At 41.3% G+C, this 15,713-nt stretch overlaps 1 protein-coding gene and 2 pseudogenes across 3 annotated transcripts; 1 reads left to right on the plus strand and 2 right to left on the minus strand.

Annotated features, from left to right (window-relative positions):
- Nucleotides 1-2,504: 2,504 nt before the first annotated feature.
- LOC308420477 (histone H3.3A-like) lies at nucleotides 2,505-3,011 on the minus strand (annotated as a pseudogene). The gene has a single exon. The product of its transcript is annotated as a histone H3.3A-like (transcript).
- Nucleotides 3,012-3,896: 885 nt separating this feature from the next.
- On the minus strand, nucleotides 3,897-4,206 carry LOC308420478 (large ribosomal subunit protein eL36-like; annotated as a pseudogene). The gene has a single exon. The product of its transcript is annotated as a large ribosomal subunit protein eL36-like (transcript).
- Nucleotides 4,207-5,674: 1,468 nt separating this feature from the next.
- Nucleotides 5,675-10,752, plus strand: BCL2L15 (BCL2 like 15; the record flags this gene model as incomplete). Its single annotated transcript, XM_080916510.1, has 4 exons — nucleotides 5,675-5,810; nucleotides 6,176-6,297; nucleotides 8,786-9,010; nucleotides 10,735-10,752. 4 exons carry the CDS (start codon nucleotides 5,675-5,677, stop codon nucleotides 10,750-10,752), a joined length of 501 nt encoding a protein of 166 aa, XP_080772636.1.
- Between the last annotated feature and the right edge of the window lie 4,961 nt (nucleotides 10,753-15,713).

A 15,713-nucleotide genomic window follows, 5' to 3' on the forward strand; every position in this document is an offset into this window, starting at 1 on the left:
CCAATGTTGTTAGAAGATGATGTTCTGGGTTTCAGCATCAATGTTAGAAAAAGGATAAAGGGACGGTGGGGGGGATATGGCCCATAGAGGTGCAGCGAGGCCTGGGGGCAAGAGTGATTCCTCTGGGAGGCCCATGTTGGGAATCCCTTCCCCCTAAGGAACCAGCCACACGAAGGTGTAGTACAGAATAGAGTTATAGAGTTTATTCAGGTTATGGGGGAGTTAAGAGTGTAGTAGAGGCAGAAAGAGAGAGGAGAGGAGTAGAGGTTGGCCATTTGCACATGGAGAGTGAAGGGGGGGAAGGAAGGGGAAGAGGAGGGTTAAGGGAGAAGAGCAAGGGAGCATAAGCAAGAACAAGGTGTGGGGAGGCAAGCAGCTCCTTTTATAGTGTCAGGTAACTGGGGTGGATCGTACCTGGCTGTTGCTGGGTAACTGAGGGGTGGGGTTTACAGAATCCCAACAATCTGTCCAAACACAGATATGATTTCAAATTTCTATTCTGGTCTAGCAGTGGTAGTGTATGCCTTTATCCCAGCACTAAAGAATTCAAGGCCAACCTCATCTGCAGAAGGAGTTCCAGGACAGCAAGGACTACACAGAAAAATTCCATCTCAAAAAACCAACAAAACAAAACAAAATGATTCTGCCATTTCTAATGTGTGAACTTATTTTTTAACACTAGCTGGGTGTTAATGCACATTTTTCCTCTTAAAAACAGATTTATTTTTATTTAATAACTATGAATGTTTTACTTGGATTTTATGTGTGCAATACATGTGTGCTTGGTGCCTGTGGAAACCAGAAGAGGGTGTCAGATCACCTAGAACTGGATTGTAAGCCACCAAGTGGGTGATGGAACCTGAATGTGTGTTCTGCTCAAGAGCAGCAAGTGCTTTTCATTGCTGAGCTACCTCTCCAGCCCCCCATTTTTGTACCTGGTACTTTTTTGGAAGTATGTCAAATGTATTCAATAGAATTCTCAAAGTTTTAAAGGCTGGCTCTACTTCAAAGACAATTATGTCCTTGAATTTCCCCGGAGGGCATGTGTGCCCACGCTATTGTTCTTTCTCTCCCTCTTCCCACTTCCTCCACCTCTCTTTGTTAAATAAAGGAGTCAGAACAAAGTTCTTTTAGTATAGTCAACTTTGTATTCTAATGTATTAATACACTCAACACAAGAAAAAAATTCAAAGTGAGTTAGTTTTTCTTAGTTGGAAATACATTAGACCCACAATGTACTTGTAACTTTCATTTCATATCCATGCTCTGCGTATCAAAGCAAACATGACTCACTGATTCAGATACTGAAACTGTGAAGGGTTGTCGGATGTTAACGGTATGGAAACAACTTAATGGTAACTGACGGTCCTCAGCCTGACACAATTAGTCATCTGGGATGAGGAAACTTCAACAGAGGAATTACCTCCATCAGATTGGCCTGTGGGCGTGTCTGTGGGTTGTTTTTTTTTTTGATTAATGATTGGTGTGGGAGGGCCGAATCCAGTGTGGGATGTTGTTAATACCAGGTGCATTTTAACATCCCCAGTCCAGAGTGGAACATTTGTTACAATTGCGAAATTTACCTCATCAATTATGCAACAAAAGACCAGTTACTTAGATTCCTCCCTTCGTGACTAATTTGCTCATCATTTTAAAGCTGAACAATATCATTGCCTAAATGTATTGATTTATCCATTTTTCCACTGAAACATCCAGAAACAAGGCTGGGGGTAACACAGTTGTGTAGTCTGCATGAAATTCTGGGTGGCTTCCCATTGATAAATTGATAGACACAATTCTGGCATTGGAGACGGTAGGATAAAAGAGTAAGGTAATTAGATTTAGGCCAGCCCAGGCGACATGAGAACCTACCTCAAAAATAAGCAAAGCTTTCATAAACATCCACAAGCAGGTTTTTGTTTGTACATAAATTTTCATTTCTTTAGATTAAAGCCAAGGAGTTCAATTTCTGTATTATATGATAATATAAATGATATAGCTTTCTTTCTTTTCTTAAAGACACTGCCAAACTCTTCCAAAGTGTCTGTACTATTTCACATTCCCATAAGGAGTAAATGAGAGTTCCTATCACTTTATATCCTCTCCAACATTTGGGTGCCATTCTAATTTTGGCCATTCTAATGGGTGATTTATTTATTTATTTATTTACTTACTTAGTTATTCATTCATTCTTTTGTTTTTTTTTTCCAGAAAATTTAACAGGTTTATTTATAATTGTTATAAAGTTGAACTGTTGAAATGTGTTCACTGAAACATTTTGCTTGCATTAATGCTTTACATCTTGCATTTATATTAAAAATTCACACACAAATGAACGTGGAGAAACTGCCAATACCTGATTCTGTCCCCTATGTTTCCACTCGCAATCATATACTTAGGTACCTTTTACCCCATGGAAAAAATATCTAACATTCAGAACTACTGATAACAGGAAGAGGAAAAAATTTTTTTGAGAATGAAATGTTTCCCCTCATAGTGGACTCTTAAGCATGTTCCCCGCGTATGCGGCGTGCTAGCTGGATATCTTCTGGCATAATTGTTACACGTTTGGCACGGATAACACACAGGTTGGTATCTTCAAAAAGCCAACCAGATAGGCCTCACTTGCCTCCTGCAAAGCACCAATAGCTGCACTTTGGAAGCGCAGATCTGTTTTGAAGTCCTGAGCAATTTCTCGCACCAGACGCTGAAAGGGGAGCTTGCAAAACAGAAGTTCAGTGGACTTCTGATAGCGTCTGATTTCACGGAGTGCCACAGTGCCAGGCCTGTAACGATGAGGTTTCTTCACCCCTCCAGTAGAGGGCGCACTCTTGTGAGCGGCTTTTGTAGCCAGTTGTTTCCTGGGTGCTTTACCACCGGTGGATTTGCGGGCAGTCTGCTTTGTACGAGCCATGGTATGGGCACCTCCTTACTTACCCCCCTTCTCCTTCGACTGGAGCTCAGCAAGGGAGAGGCGGCGCTGGCGTTAGTGAGCGACGGCGGCGCGGCGAAGGCTGCGAACACCCATTCTTTTGTTTATTCATTAATTCATTTTACAATGGGCAGAAAATAGAATATCGCCTCTGATGATTATGTTGTAGGATAGAAATCCTATCTTGAATAACTGACCTACTGTTTATGCTTGAATTCTTTCTTTCTTTCTTTCTTTCTTTCTTTCTTTCTTTTTCTTTTTTTCTTTCTTTTTTTTTTTTTTTTTTTGTAGGAACAATCTGTAGATTGTCCTGAAGCTGTTTGTATTTTAACGTTAATTCCACTTCCCCAAGAAGGGCTGCCCAGTCAGGTACTCAAGAGGTGACTTCATCTGAACCCTCCCATTTTAATTAGTAAAATAAAGGAAAGCCAGTGACTGGGTGGGGTCAGGGAGGTGGAGAGAGGTCAGAGGTCGGAGGGTGGATGTCATGGCAACATGGAGTTTCCCAAGGACCAGCTAGACCCAGGTGGGATTGATTCGTGTTAAAAAGCTATGAACATTAAGGATTTTATAGGTCTACTATTTCATATGGAAAGGCAGTTTGTATCTTTGTCTATTTGATGCAATCTTGTTGTGTAGAACGTTTGTGGATTGAGAATTGAATATATAAACCTGTATGAAAAGCTATCGGGCTTTAGAGTTGTGTTTGTGGGATTTGGGGATAGAGAGACACCCCGGAACAGAGGCAGAGAACAGGCAGTAGAAAACCACCAGGGAAGGGAGTTTCACTGACAAGTTGGGCCATAGTGGCGGTTCGGATCGGGCGCCAGAGGTTCGCGGGGAGCCATATCAGGGTCCGGCTTGAGGGAGGAGTGAGACCTCAGGACTGATAGAGAGATAAACAATTTTTAACATTTTTTAATATTTACTGTAACAACAATCTTTTATTGAGGCCGAGGGTTCATCAGTCCTTCTTGGCCGCCGCCTTCCCCATGGCTGCCAGCCGGTTGCTCAGCTCCTCCCACTTTCTCTTGGCACGGACATGTGTGTCCACCCTCTTCTTGATGAACCTGAGTGCGCGCTTGTCCTCAGACACTGAGCAATTCCATCGCGAGCCGCTTGTAGGGTGAGAATTCGCGCATCTCCTGGATCATGCACGAACTTGGTGTGCTTGGTGAGGCGCCCGTGGCACCGCTATGTCTCAGCTTTCTGACGTTCCTTGTCACCTTGTGGCACTTGTTGAGGCCCACGGTCATAGGGTAGCGCAGGGCCATGGCTGCTGCTCTCCGATAGCGGCTGGCACAGGACGCTGAATTTCTTATTATTACAGTTGAAACTGTTTATTTTACTGGAAAAGAGAAATTTGGGTGTTAGGTTTGCAGGTGGGTTAGAATGATGCATCTGAGACCCAGACCGCAAAGCCTTCTCTCCAGCTGTAGGCTGACTTCTTAATGAAGCTAAACCCAGATTTGAGGATAAGGCACAACCGTGCTTGAAGAAATGGGACTCTGGGCAAAAAGAAATATTTCCAAATCTTATTTTCTGGTTTTTTTGAGGCAGGGTCTCTCTGTGCAGCCCTGGCTGTCCCTGAACTCACTTTGTAGACCATGAAGCCTGAGCAGGCAAGTGTTAATCTCCTAAAACAATAATGAAGTTTAATACTTTAGGATAGACTTCTTGTTAAAGAATGAATCTCTGTCTCCTGATCAGTAAGCCTTAGGCTAAACAAAGGATATTTTACCACTTACCACATACCAGACAGTGTAAGATCATTTCTGATAGTGTTACCTTAATCTGTATAACTTCCTTTGAAATATCTTGTTATTCAAATTGTCCTAGCAGGTTTTTCCTGCAATGTTATTTTTTCAATATTTATTTATTTTTATTTATATAAGTACACTGTAGCTGCCTTCAGACACACCAGAAGAGGGCATCAGATCTCATTACAGATGGTTGTGAGCCACCATGTGGTTGCTGGGATTTGAACTCAGGACCTCTGGAAGAGCAGTCAGTGCTCTTAACCACTGAGCCATCCCTCCAGCTCTCCTTCACTGTTCTTCTATCTTTGCTGTCCTTCCGCAACAGTCTTATTCCTGTATTTTATTTTATTTTTGCCTAATAAATCCTTATTTATCTTTCAGAACTAACCTTGGATGTTACTAAGGAATCCTTCCAAGCCTACAAGTTTTATACTCTCCTAATCCTCTGGATCTCAAGAGCACAAAAAGCTGTGTGATTTGTCAGTAGCTGTCATTCTGCTGAACTGTACGCTTCACTGGAAATCATGCCCATGTCATTTTCTGTGTTGTCTATAATGCCAACTATAGTCCTCTACACACAAATGCTCAGTAAATAATCCTTGTCTAATTGTGCCAAAGGAATGTCCAAGTCATAAGTTGAATGCTGGTCTCTCACCTCCCTTTAAATTACATCAGATACAGAACCTATAAGGAAGTATTTCTTAATTAAATTACTCAAGAGAATCTTCCTCAATTCGATTTCAGCTATAGGTTGTTTATCTGTAAGAGCTAGTCATTATTCTTACGTGCTGGCAAGGGTGTGGGTCTGAGATAAGGAACTGAAAAGTCTTTGTCCTGAGAGGAGTCACACCCCTTTGGGCAGTTACATTTGGACAGTGGGAACGAATCTTGGAAATACCCAGTTAGGAAGCAATAAGGGGTTAGGCAGGCACACCAGCTTCTGCTGAGCTGAAAACCACTTGCTTTGTGGAGAATATCTAAAATGCCTAAAATGAAAAACCCTCAGACTTTTGAGGAGCAAACAGAATGCATCATAGATACTCTACTCCAAGACTTCTTGATCCCAAAATTCCAGGCTGCTAACAGGAACCTGCCGGATGCGGACGAGCCGTGCTCAGGTAAGGCTCCTGATCTGAGGCGGTGATTACAGGTGAGTGATGGAATCAGACTCTGATTCCTCCATTTCCTCTCCAGTTTTAAAAAGCAAGTGCTAAACTTTCAGCAACACGTGAAATAAATATCTTTTCAATAGAGGAGATTGTCTGACTGCTTATACTGAGAATAAACAATGCCAAAACTGTTTTTAAAAAAATTGGGAATGTAGCCAAGGCTATCCTGGTCTACAGAGTGAGTTCCAGGACAGCCAGGGCTTCCTGAAGAAACCCTCTAGGGGTTGGAGGAGACTAGAGAGCAGTTCTCTTTTGCCCAGATTCGGGAGACCTTCCATTTCTTCAAGCTTGGTGAAAGTGCTTTTCTGTCGTAGGAGAGGATGGCTCTTTTGATGTCGCTATCATTGCTGGCCGCCTTCGGATGTTGGGTGACCAGTTTAATGGAGAGCTGGAAGCTTCTGCCAATAAAATCATTGCGGAAACCATTCGAGGACAGGTCAGATTTTTGCTTTTTAATGTTGTTTGCTGTTCTGTTCCATTTCAAACCTTAATTTTCACCTTCCTTCCTTTTTCATTTCTGTGTACTGGGAATAGAAATATTCTGTGAGGATTTGGAGGTATATGTTTGTTCAAGAAGCTATAGGAGGAAATGTGATTGCTAATTCTTCAAACATTAATAAAAACCAGGTACTATAGAAGAAACTCCTGGGCTTTATCAGGGCTGCCCTCTGTGTGCATAGATCACACTCATAGTTCATTATTCTTTGAAAATAATCTTTTATGTATATTTATTATTATTAATTAATACTATCTTCACATGATGTGGGGAGGGAAACATATGTGCCACTGCATGTCTGTGGAGGCCAGAGAAAGGAGTTCTCCCCTTCTACCTTTGTGTAGGTTTCAGGAATTGAACTCCAGTCACCAGGCTAGTGCGGCAAGTACCCTTAATTGTTGAGCTATCTCTAAAACTCCATTATTCATATTTTTAGTGCTTAATTTTGTTGGGAGTGGACTTTTCCCCTTATTCCTGTATCCAGCAGTAAGACTCAGAAATATTGGATAGTTTAGAAATCGGATGCAATTAGAATTAACCTCTTAAAGGTGCCTACTGGTTTCTCATCAGAACTCTGATTCCCGGAAGTAGCACTTGGACTTTGTATTAGTTATGAAGATCATAAGCCCGAGTTCCAGTAGATGTTGCTGATTATATCAACGAGAGCAAGTACTTATTACTTCGCACGATCACCTTTTATTGTTTAATCATTATACCTGTGTGCAAATTATTATAGAAACTGCTTCTCTTAGAACCTCTGAATCAGCGTCTAACACCATGAACACATATCAACCCTGCCTTCTTCCCTGCTGTATTCATATAATTTAGAATTGTGCCTTATACACAGTAGGCCTGCAGTTTGCACTTCCTGACTCCACATCATTTAAACACATAAAATAAATGGAGGCATAAGGAAACAAGTAGAAGTTTTACTCTAAATGTTGAAGATAGGTTTTGAACCCGGACTTATTTCATAAGCACACTGTATTCTTCCTAACGAGCAGCTTAGGGGTGAGTATCTGTGTTACAGTCAAACATAATCTCACTTCCAGCTACTGGTTCTGAGGCTGTCATAGATGGTTGATAGCTGGGTCTACTTTTTTCTTCTATATTCTAGGCAGTAACAAACAAAACAACACAGTGAACTAACAACCCTGGGGAGGGGAGACATTTGAAACAATTTCAAACTCAAGTTGGAAATACAGTATAGAGAATTTCTCCAGACATTTGAAAATAGTTAATAGGACAACTCCTTACTCTTTAATACTTTTTTACTTCCTTCAAGGAAAATTATATTTTTATAAAATCACAATGTAACTGTCAAACCCGGGAAACAGTGACACAGTAGTATTAAATCTGTATTGTTCATTCATTTTTTGTTACTTATCCCAACAATATAGTTTATATTGTACCCAAAGCCAAAAAGTACCCAAGCCAGACTCATGGGTGGTATTTTTTTTTTTTTTTTTTTTTTTTGTCTCCTTCAGTCTGTATTGGGCCCTTAGTCTTTTCTTATATTTTATATCCTTGACATCTGAAGATTATGGGAACTGTTGAGTATCCCCAAGCAAACTTGAGTTTGTCCTGTCTTGTTGAGAGAACTCTGTCTCTTTGTCACGTTTCACACTTGCTTACTTCCTAGTGAAGGTCCTACACAGGGAGTCAGTTATTTTCCAGGAAACTCAGATTTCTTTCAGTGAAAACTAACACTTAAAAACTGAGCTATAGGGCCAGTGAGTAGACTCCAGGGGTAAAATTGCTAACTGCTATGACTACTTGAGTTCAGTCCCCAGGATACACATGTGGAAAGAAAGAATTACCTCCTGTAAGTTGTCCTCTGACTAACACATATGCACTATAGCATGTGTGTGCATGCACACATACACACACTATGTAGGCAAATACATAAATGTAAAAACAAAAACCCCTCAGAAATAGGTATATTCCAAAGCTTTTTTTTTTTCTTAACAGTTTTTGTTTTGAACTTAACATTCTGCTCTGACAGTACTGGCCCCTTTATGTCTCAAAGATCAACCTTGACTCCATCTAACAGCTTTTGTACCAATTTAATTGAGAGGGGAAAAAGAAGACGTTTTTGTTTCGATTTATTTTAACATTAGATTTTGCTACGCATTTCCTAATCATGGAAACAATCCCTTCACACTCTGCCTTGCCCACTGTCATGTGCTTAATAGCTTTCTCTCAAAACAAGTTGTTCATCGGACCTAATAATATCTCAAGGTATGAGCTTGTTAGGCTACTTAATGTTCCTAATAACAAAATATTAGGATGAGATTTGTCCATCTGTCCTCTAATTTCACCCTATGCTGCCAGTGATAAATACATTTGCCACCTCTGAGCGTTTCTGAGACTTGCAGCCTCCCATTCCATTTGAGTCATAACTGACAGAGCCTGTCTCCCTCCCCAGGCAGGGACTATACTGAAGGACACAGTACAGTCTCTCAGCAAAACCTGGTGTGCTCAGGACCCCACCTTAGCTTTTGAAAGAGCTTTTCTGGCAGTGTCAATAAAACTTCTCGAAAATGTGGCCCGTAAGGCTCCTAAAATGGCGGAACTGGTGGCTTCCTGCATGACAAGCATGATCAATGGGAACTCAGCCATCCGAGAGTTTATCCAGGTCCAGGGAGGATGGGTAAGTGTCTGGTAAGTCCCATGCTTTGCTGGGCATTTATGTTTTCATAAGTTGCCATGGAAAAAGAAAGCAGAATTTCAGCCTTTGAGGGTTAGACGATGCTGCCTGAGGTGCTGACTGCCCACAAAGGTAAGCTCCACCGCGTCTACATAATCAGCGACAAAGTGTGCTGTTGCACAGTTCTAACCTCAGCCTGGCTTTATCTGCTCCCTGGTGAACTTCTGAATCTTCATTCCTTGACATCTTTAATATGTGTTGAAGGAATTTAGAATAATTGTGTGTGTGTCTGATATATATATATCTCACATATGGAAGCGAGAGAACAACCTTGGTTGTTAGTCCTAGCTTCTCACTATGTTTGATACGAAGTCTCTTTGTAGTTCCCCTACATATCTGAGGCTAGTGGGCCCATGAGCTCCTGGGAATAATGTCTCTGCCTCCCATCCTGATGTAGGGGCACTGGGATTACAGATGTGCACTACCACATTCATCTTTCTGTGTGCTCTGGGGATTTGAACTCATATCTTCATGCCTGTGGTTGTGGTAAGCACTTTACTTACTGAGGCATTTCCTAGCCCCCAGAATAATCTTATTATTACCTAACTGAAAAACAGTTTGTGAAACAGTCTTTCAGATGCAACAGGACTGATGCACACTTGAATTCAGACTGTGAGAGCACGCATGGATTCAAGGCGAGTGTAATCCCAGCACTGAGACAGAAACATGGACACAGGTTCTGACCCCTATCCAAGAAGCTAATTGGAATTGGTAGCTTCTGGCAAAGTAAACATTATTTTTTCCCAATGGAGTCTAACTGAGTAACACACTTGAGGGTAGTCCTCGTGCCCAGGATTATGGACAATACAAAACAAACTCAATAGTATTTTTTATAGACTTTAAGTCTCATTTTGTTTGGTTTAAGCATTTTTTTTTCTCTGATTGGTCTTTTACTTTTATATTTGGTTTCTACTGTGTGTGTGTGTGAGTGTATGTATGCTTGTGCATGTGTATGCATCTTGATTTTTGTTTGTTTTTTTAAAGAGAGAGAGAGAAGTTGAGTAGGTAGGGATGGGAAGAATCTAGGAGGAACTGGGGAAGGAGAAAACATGTTCAAAATACATTGTATGAAAAAAATTGTTTTTCAACAGAAAAAAAAAACTAGTTCCATCTATTGTAGAGTTTGTTTAGGCGGCATATTAAGCCTTTTCTCTCTCTCTCTCTCTCTCTCAACAGGGTTTCTCTGTGTATCCCTACAACTTATTCTGTAGACCAGGCTAGCCTCGAACTCACAGAGATCTGCCTGCCTCTGCTTCCCAAGTGAGCGCTGAGATTAAAAGCATGTGCCATTATTTTACAGCCCTTTATCTTTTATAAATATTTATTTTTATTGAAAATAATTTTTTTCATATATTAAATTCTGATTTTGGATTCTGGTTTTTCTTTCCCCAATTCCTCTAAGATCTCTTCACCTTCCCACCCACCAAAATTCACATCCTCTTTTGTTCTCTCTCATTAGAAAGTAAACACTAAGCCTGTATCTTAATAATTTGTAATGTTTCCACTTTCTCAGGGTACTCCTTTTCATTTCTGGGATCAATAAAAATTGTAGGAAAAGATATGGTAGTCCCTGATGGTAACTTGAGACAATTCTCCAGATTCTCATACAGTTCCTAAGGATTATCCTTTTGATTAGGATTTGGTTAGGATTCTCACTGTTCCTCTAGGAAAACCTGGAGAGCTGATGAAGAAGGGCTATCCCTGAACTGAACATCACCTCTTCTGAAGAAGAAGGGCTATCCCCAGACTGAACATCACCTCTTCTGAAGAAGAAGGGCTATCCCCAGACTGAACATCACCTCTTCTGAAGAAGAAGGGCTATCCCCAGACTGAACATCACCTCTTCTGAAGAAGGGCTATCCCCAGACTGAACATCACCTCTTCTGAAGAAGAAGGGCTATTCCCAGACTGAATATCACTTCTTCCAACAGTTTAAGTTGCTGTTTTCTGACAATTAAAACATGCTTTTCTCAATTCAGCCAGTGCTGTTTTTACTGATCATTGACTTTGGAAGCAGCTTCTAGAAGCCTACAGTGATATTATACTTTCTTATGTGAGTTTTAATAAGAAAGAGTTTGTTGAAACAAAGACCTCCGGACGCAGTAATTTCTTACTAGTAAAATTTCAAGCACCAGATCAGATCTTTGCTGGAAATATTTGGAAGGAAACATCACATGAGGCACTTTTTATTTTGGTGAGAATTTTATCTGCTAGTAACTTTGGAATCAAAAGGATGTCAGGAGTTTTTAGTTTAAATCTTGTTCCTTCAAGTGAAGGATTTTCTTTCAGTTGTACCTAGGTTTCTCATTTCCTTCTCCTGAGCAGAATTTACTCATCCATTCTAGGAAGGTGAAGGCGAAATCATCAGCTTCCTTGTTCTCCCTCCTCCTGGAAATCTCAGAGCTGAACCAGCTGCTGTGCTCTGTCATCAAGACTTGGAAGTCCCGGTCCACATGCAGGATCATTGGCTCGTCCCAGCTTGGCCGATGCTATTATAAGGCCCCAGACCGTAGACCCCCAAATATTAATACAACTGACTCCATGATTGAAGTTCCACTTCTAGCTGACTATTGTTTACAGAAGTATGTCAACCCAGAATATGGTTTTTGTGCTTAAAATCTTACCTTGAGAAAGGCTCGGTGCTACACTGAGTTCCCAAACACCCAGTGTAGTCACTAGCCTACTAATAAAGACTTTCTTTTTTTTTTTTTTTTAAAGATTTATTTATTATATATTAGTACACTGTAGCTGTCTTCAGACACACCAGAAGAGGGCATCAGATTCCATCACAGATGGTTGTGAACCACCATGTGGTTGCTGGGATTTGAACTCAGGACCTCTGGAAGAGCAGAGTTCTTAACCACTGAGCCATCTCTCCAGCCCTAATAAAGACTTTCTATTGGCTTGAACCCATGTTTGAGCAGTCCTCTTCGGTGGATACCCCACATTTCTGGAGGTCCAGTTGAGATTCCCAGAGACAAGTCCTTGAGACACCAGGAGTCTCAGATCCCCTTGGAGTGGCAGGAAGAACAGAGTAGTTGAGGGGCTCCTAGGTGTTATGAAAACAATGAAGAGAGTGTTGGGGGGGTACGGCCCATGGAGGTGCAGTGAAGCCTGGGGGCAAGGGAGATGCCTCTGGGGGACCCATGTTGGAAATCCCTTCCCCCTAAGGGACCAGCCACACGACGGTATAGTACAGAATAGAGTTTATTCAAGTCATGGGTGAGTTAAGAGGGAGGGAGGGAGGGAGGGAGGGAGAGAGAGAGAGAGAGAGAGAGAGAGAGAGAGAGAGAGAGAGAGAGAAGAGAGGAATAGAGGAGTAGAGGCTGGCCATGAGCACATGGGGGGGGGAAGGGAAGGGGAAGAGGAAGAGGAAGTGGGGGGAGCAAGGGCAAGAGAGCAAGAGAACAAGAGAGAGAGGAGGGGGCAAGCAGCCCCTTTTATAGTGTCAGGTAACTGGAGCAGAGCAAACCTGGCTCTTGCCAGGTAACTGAGGGGTGGGGTTTACAGAATCCCAACACTAGGAGGTGTGAAACTTGAGTTCCAGAGTTCCAGGACTCTGAGCCATCATTGCCTTATATCTCTACCTCAAAAGGAAACAAATCACCAAGTCTGCTGGTCTGTTACTTCTGGAGTAAGTCTGGTTAAGGCATCCTCTATTCAGACACATTGGAGAGGTTCCATGGCGGATCCATGAATGTATGGAGGCCACCTCAGGTTTTCCTGTGTTTCTGTTTTCCTTTATTAACCAGTGACTTTCTCCCAGGTGAGAAACCGCTCGGACTAAGACCCGTGTCCTGTCTTGTTGAGGAGCTGATTCTGTTTGCCTCTGCCAGGTCGCAGGGGATCCCCCCTCCCCACCCTGTCTCACTCTGAACTCTCATTTGTTTTGTTGCTTGACTCCCAATCACAGGGACCAGGCTGGACTCTGTAGAGTCAGGGAGCTAGGCCTCTGCCATCTAAGCAGTTCCCTGCAGTGTGCGTTCCTTCTGCTCCTCTGTCTGCTCCAAGCAGCCCCACAGAAGGGAAAAAGAGGAAGTTCAGCTTCTTCCATATTTTTTGTCTCTTTTTCAACCAGCTATATATATAATTGAAAAACTCAAAACCTATCATTTTCTGAAAAAAAATAGAAAAACTGCCTTCTGGCTGGGGTAGTGGTAATCACTGAACAGCACAGCCTGGGCGGAACAGATTTTCCCTTCTGTCTAACAGTGACCAAGGAGACATTAAACAATTTTCACTAAGCCCTTTTAGAAGAATTAAAGATGGCTGGCTGCTAAACAGCCTTATTTATAATAGCCAGATGCTGGAAAGAACCCATATGTCTTTCAACAGAGGAATGGATACAGAAAATGTGATACATTTACACAATGGAGTACTACTCAGCTATTAAAAACATTGACTTCATAAAATTCCTAGGCAAATGGATGGAACTAGATTATGTCCTTCTGTGAGTCTTTTGTTCTCCCTTCTAAGAAGAGCTGAGACATCCACATTCTGGCCTTCCTTCTTTTTGAGCTTCATAAGGTCTGTGAGTTGTTTCTTGGGTATTCAGAGCTTTTGGGGCTAGTATCCGCTTATCAGTGAGTACGTACCATGTGTGTTCTTTTGTGACTATATTACCTCACTCAGGAAGATAGCTTCTAGTTCTATCCATTTGCCTAGGAATTTCATTTTTAATTCTGAAAAAAATAGAAAAACTGCCTTCTGGTTGCCTCCACTCATCCAGAGGCTATTTGACTTCTCCTAAAAATCTTCCCCTATCCTCTACTGGTCTACTTCAAGGACATAAACAAACAAAACAAATAAACAAACAAAACAACAACAACAAAAGCTTTGAGAGGAGAGGTAACAGGGCCCCTCACTGGCTTGGTTGTCTGACAAAAGGCCCTAAGACCAGGTCTATATTGAATTTGTCTATATTGAATGCTTATGATAACTTCTAAAAGGTCCTAAAAATTTCCTTGCTCTTTCTGAGGGCTAAAAGCTGCTGACTTAGGTGATTAACACCGGTAGCCTAACAGCAGGGGATTAAACAAAGCAGCCTTTGTTCTGTCTCCACAGGCACTGTGCAGCTCTAACTTTCAGCCTGCTAGTTTAAAGTGACCAGAAGAAAAAGGGACACTTCTAAAAGTGATTTTAGCGTCTATTTCTAAGTTGTAAAAAGTTCCTCCTATGAAAGCTCTCTAAGAAAAGGGGGCCAAGAGGAGAGATTGTGTTCTTATACATCTTTTTGAAAACATGGTAAAAAGTTTATCACAATTTTACACATAAATTCAAACCATAAATTGAATAAGAAGTTTACAACAGAGAACGTTTACATGTGTATGTATCCATTAGGAGTAATTATCTGGCTATAATTATCTGTCCCAAGCTTAACAGGTTCATGTAGAGTTAAAAATCATAACTAAGTTATTAGTGAAGTTTCGGATAGATAAATCCAGTCAATATTTTATCTTGTGCCCTGGCACCTATAATAAATCATTAGTCCCCCTTTTCTGATCTTTGGTTAGATGTTTCACAACCTCTTGGAATGTGCTCTGAGTAGTAAAGGTCTGGTTACTATCTATAAGCAATTAACTGGTGACACTTGGGAGACTGACAGAGTTCTCGTTGCAGTTTTGACTGTCAGAAAAGGACCTAATAGCAGCCCCACTATAAAAGAGATTAATAAATACTGACAAAGTTTTAGGAATCCTTATAGGACCATCATTAAAAATTAAGAAGTCATTTACTTGTCTATATAGCATCACTACAGGACAGTACATCATCATTGTTCTGCAGAGCTCTACTCAAAAGGGCAAGTGACTGTAATATATATTTAAGAATAACAGGAAAAGCATATTAATAGCAGGAATCCTTAAAATAAATTTATCCTGGGCCTTGTCTATTGGAGCAAATCTATCACAAATAATCCAAGGTAGACTCATCTCAGGAAGATCACTGGAGTTATTAGCTTATTGGCTCCTGACAGATGACATATCCCAACTTGGTACTGCCTGAGACTCAATTGCATAACCAAAAGGTAGGAATGAACAGCTCAAGCCCACAGGTTTGTGGAGGATGCAGAGGGAAAGATCATCACCCTAGAAACAGTGAGCAAAACTCTGGTTTCATGGTAACTGACCTTCACCAGTCTACTCATCTGGGATCCAAAAAACTTGGTTGCTCAGACCCAGGTATTTTATGCCTAGCCTAAAAATATATACTATCTATACCTATTTTATATAGCCTAGAATGGAATGTCTCAGCCAGGTGCCAGGTTGGTGCTCAAATCCAAAGCAGAGAGCCTTTACCCTAGAAGGGGTTCAAATGAAAGACCAACACTTGAGCACACTTTGGGAAAGCTGACTTCACTGACATCTGGCCTGCAAGGGGAGGATAAAGGTACTTGCTAGTTTTTATAGATGCCTTTTCCTGCCTGAACTGGAACTGCTCAAATTGTAGCTAAATAGCTCCTCCAGGAGCTGGCCCCTAATTTGGCCTTCCCCTGGCAATGGGGTCCAACTTTCACAGCCAGAACCTCTCAATAAATAGCTTTAGTCATAGATTGAAAATGTCATTGTGCATACAGACCTTGGAATTCCAACACAACAACAACAGCTTAAAACCAACACAACAACAAAATAGGACATTAAAAAACCCT

The sequence above is a fragment of the Micromys minutus genome (assembly GCF_963924665.1).
Source record: "Micromys minutus genome assembly, chromosome: 4".
Classification (NCBI taxonomy): Eukaryota; Metazoa; Chordata; class Mammalia; order Rodentia; family Muridae; genus Micromys; species Micromys minutus.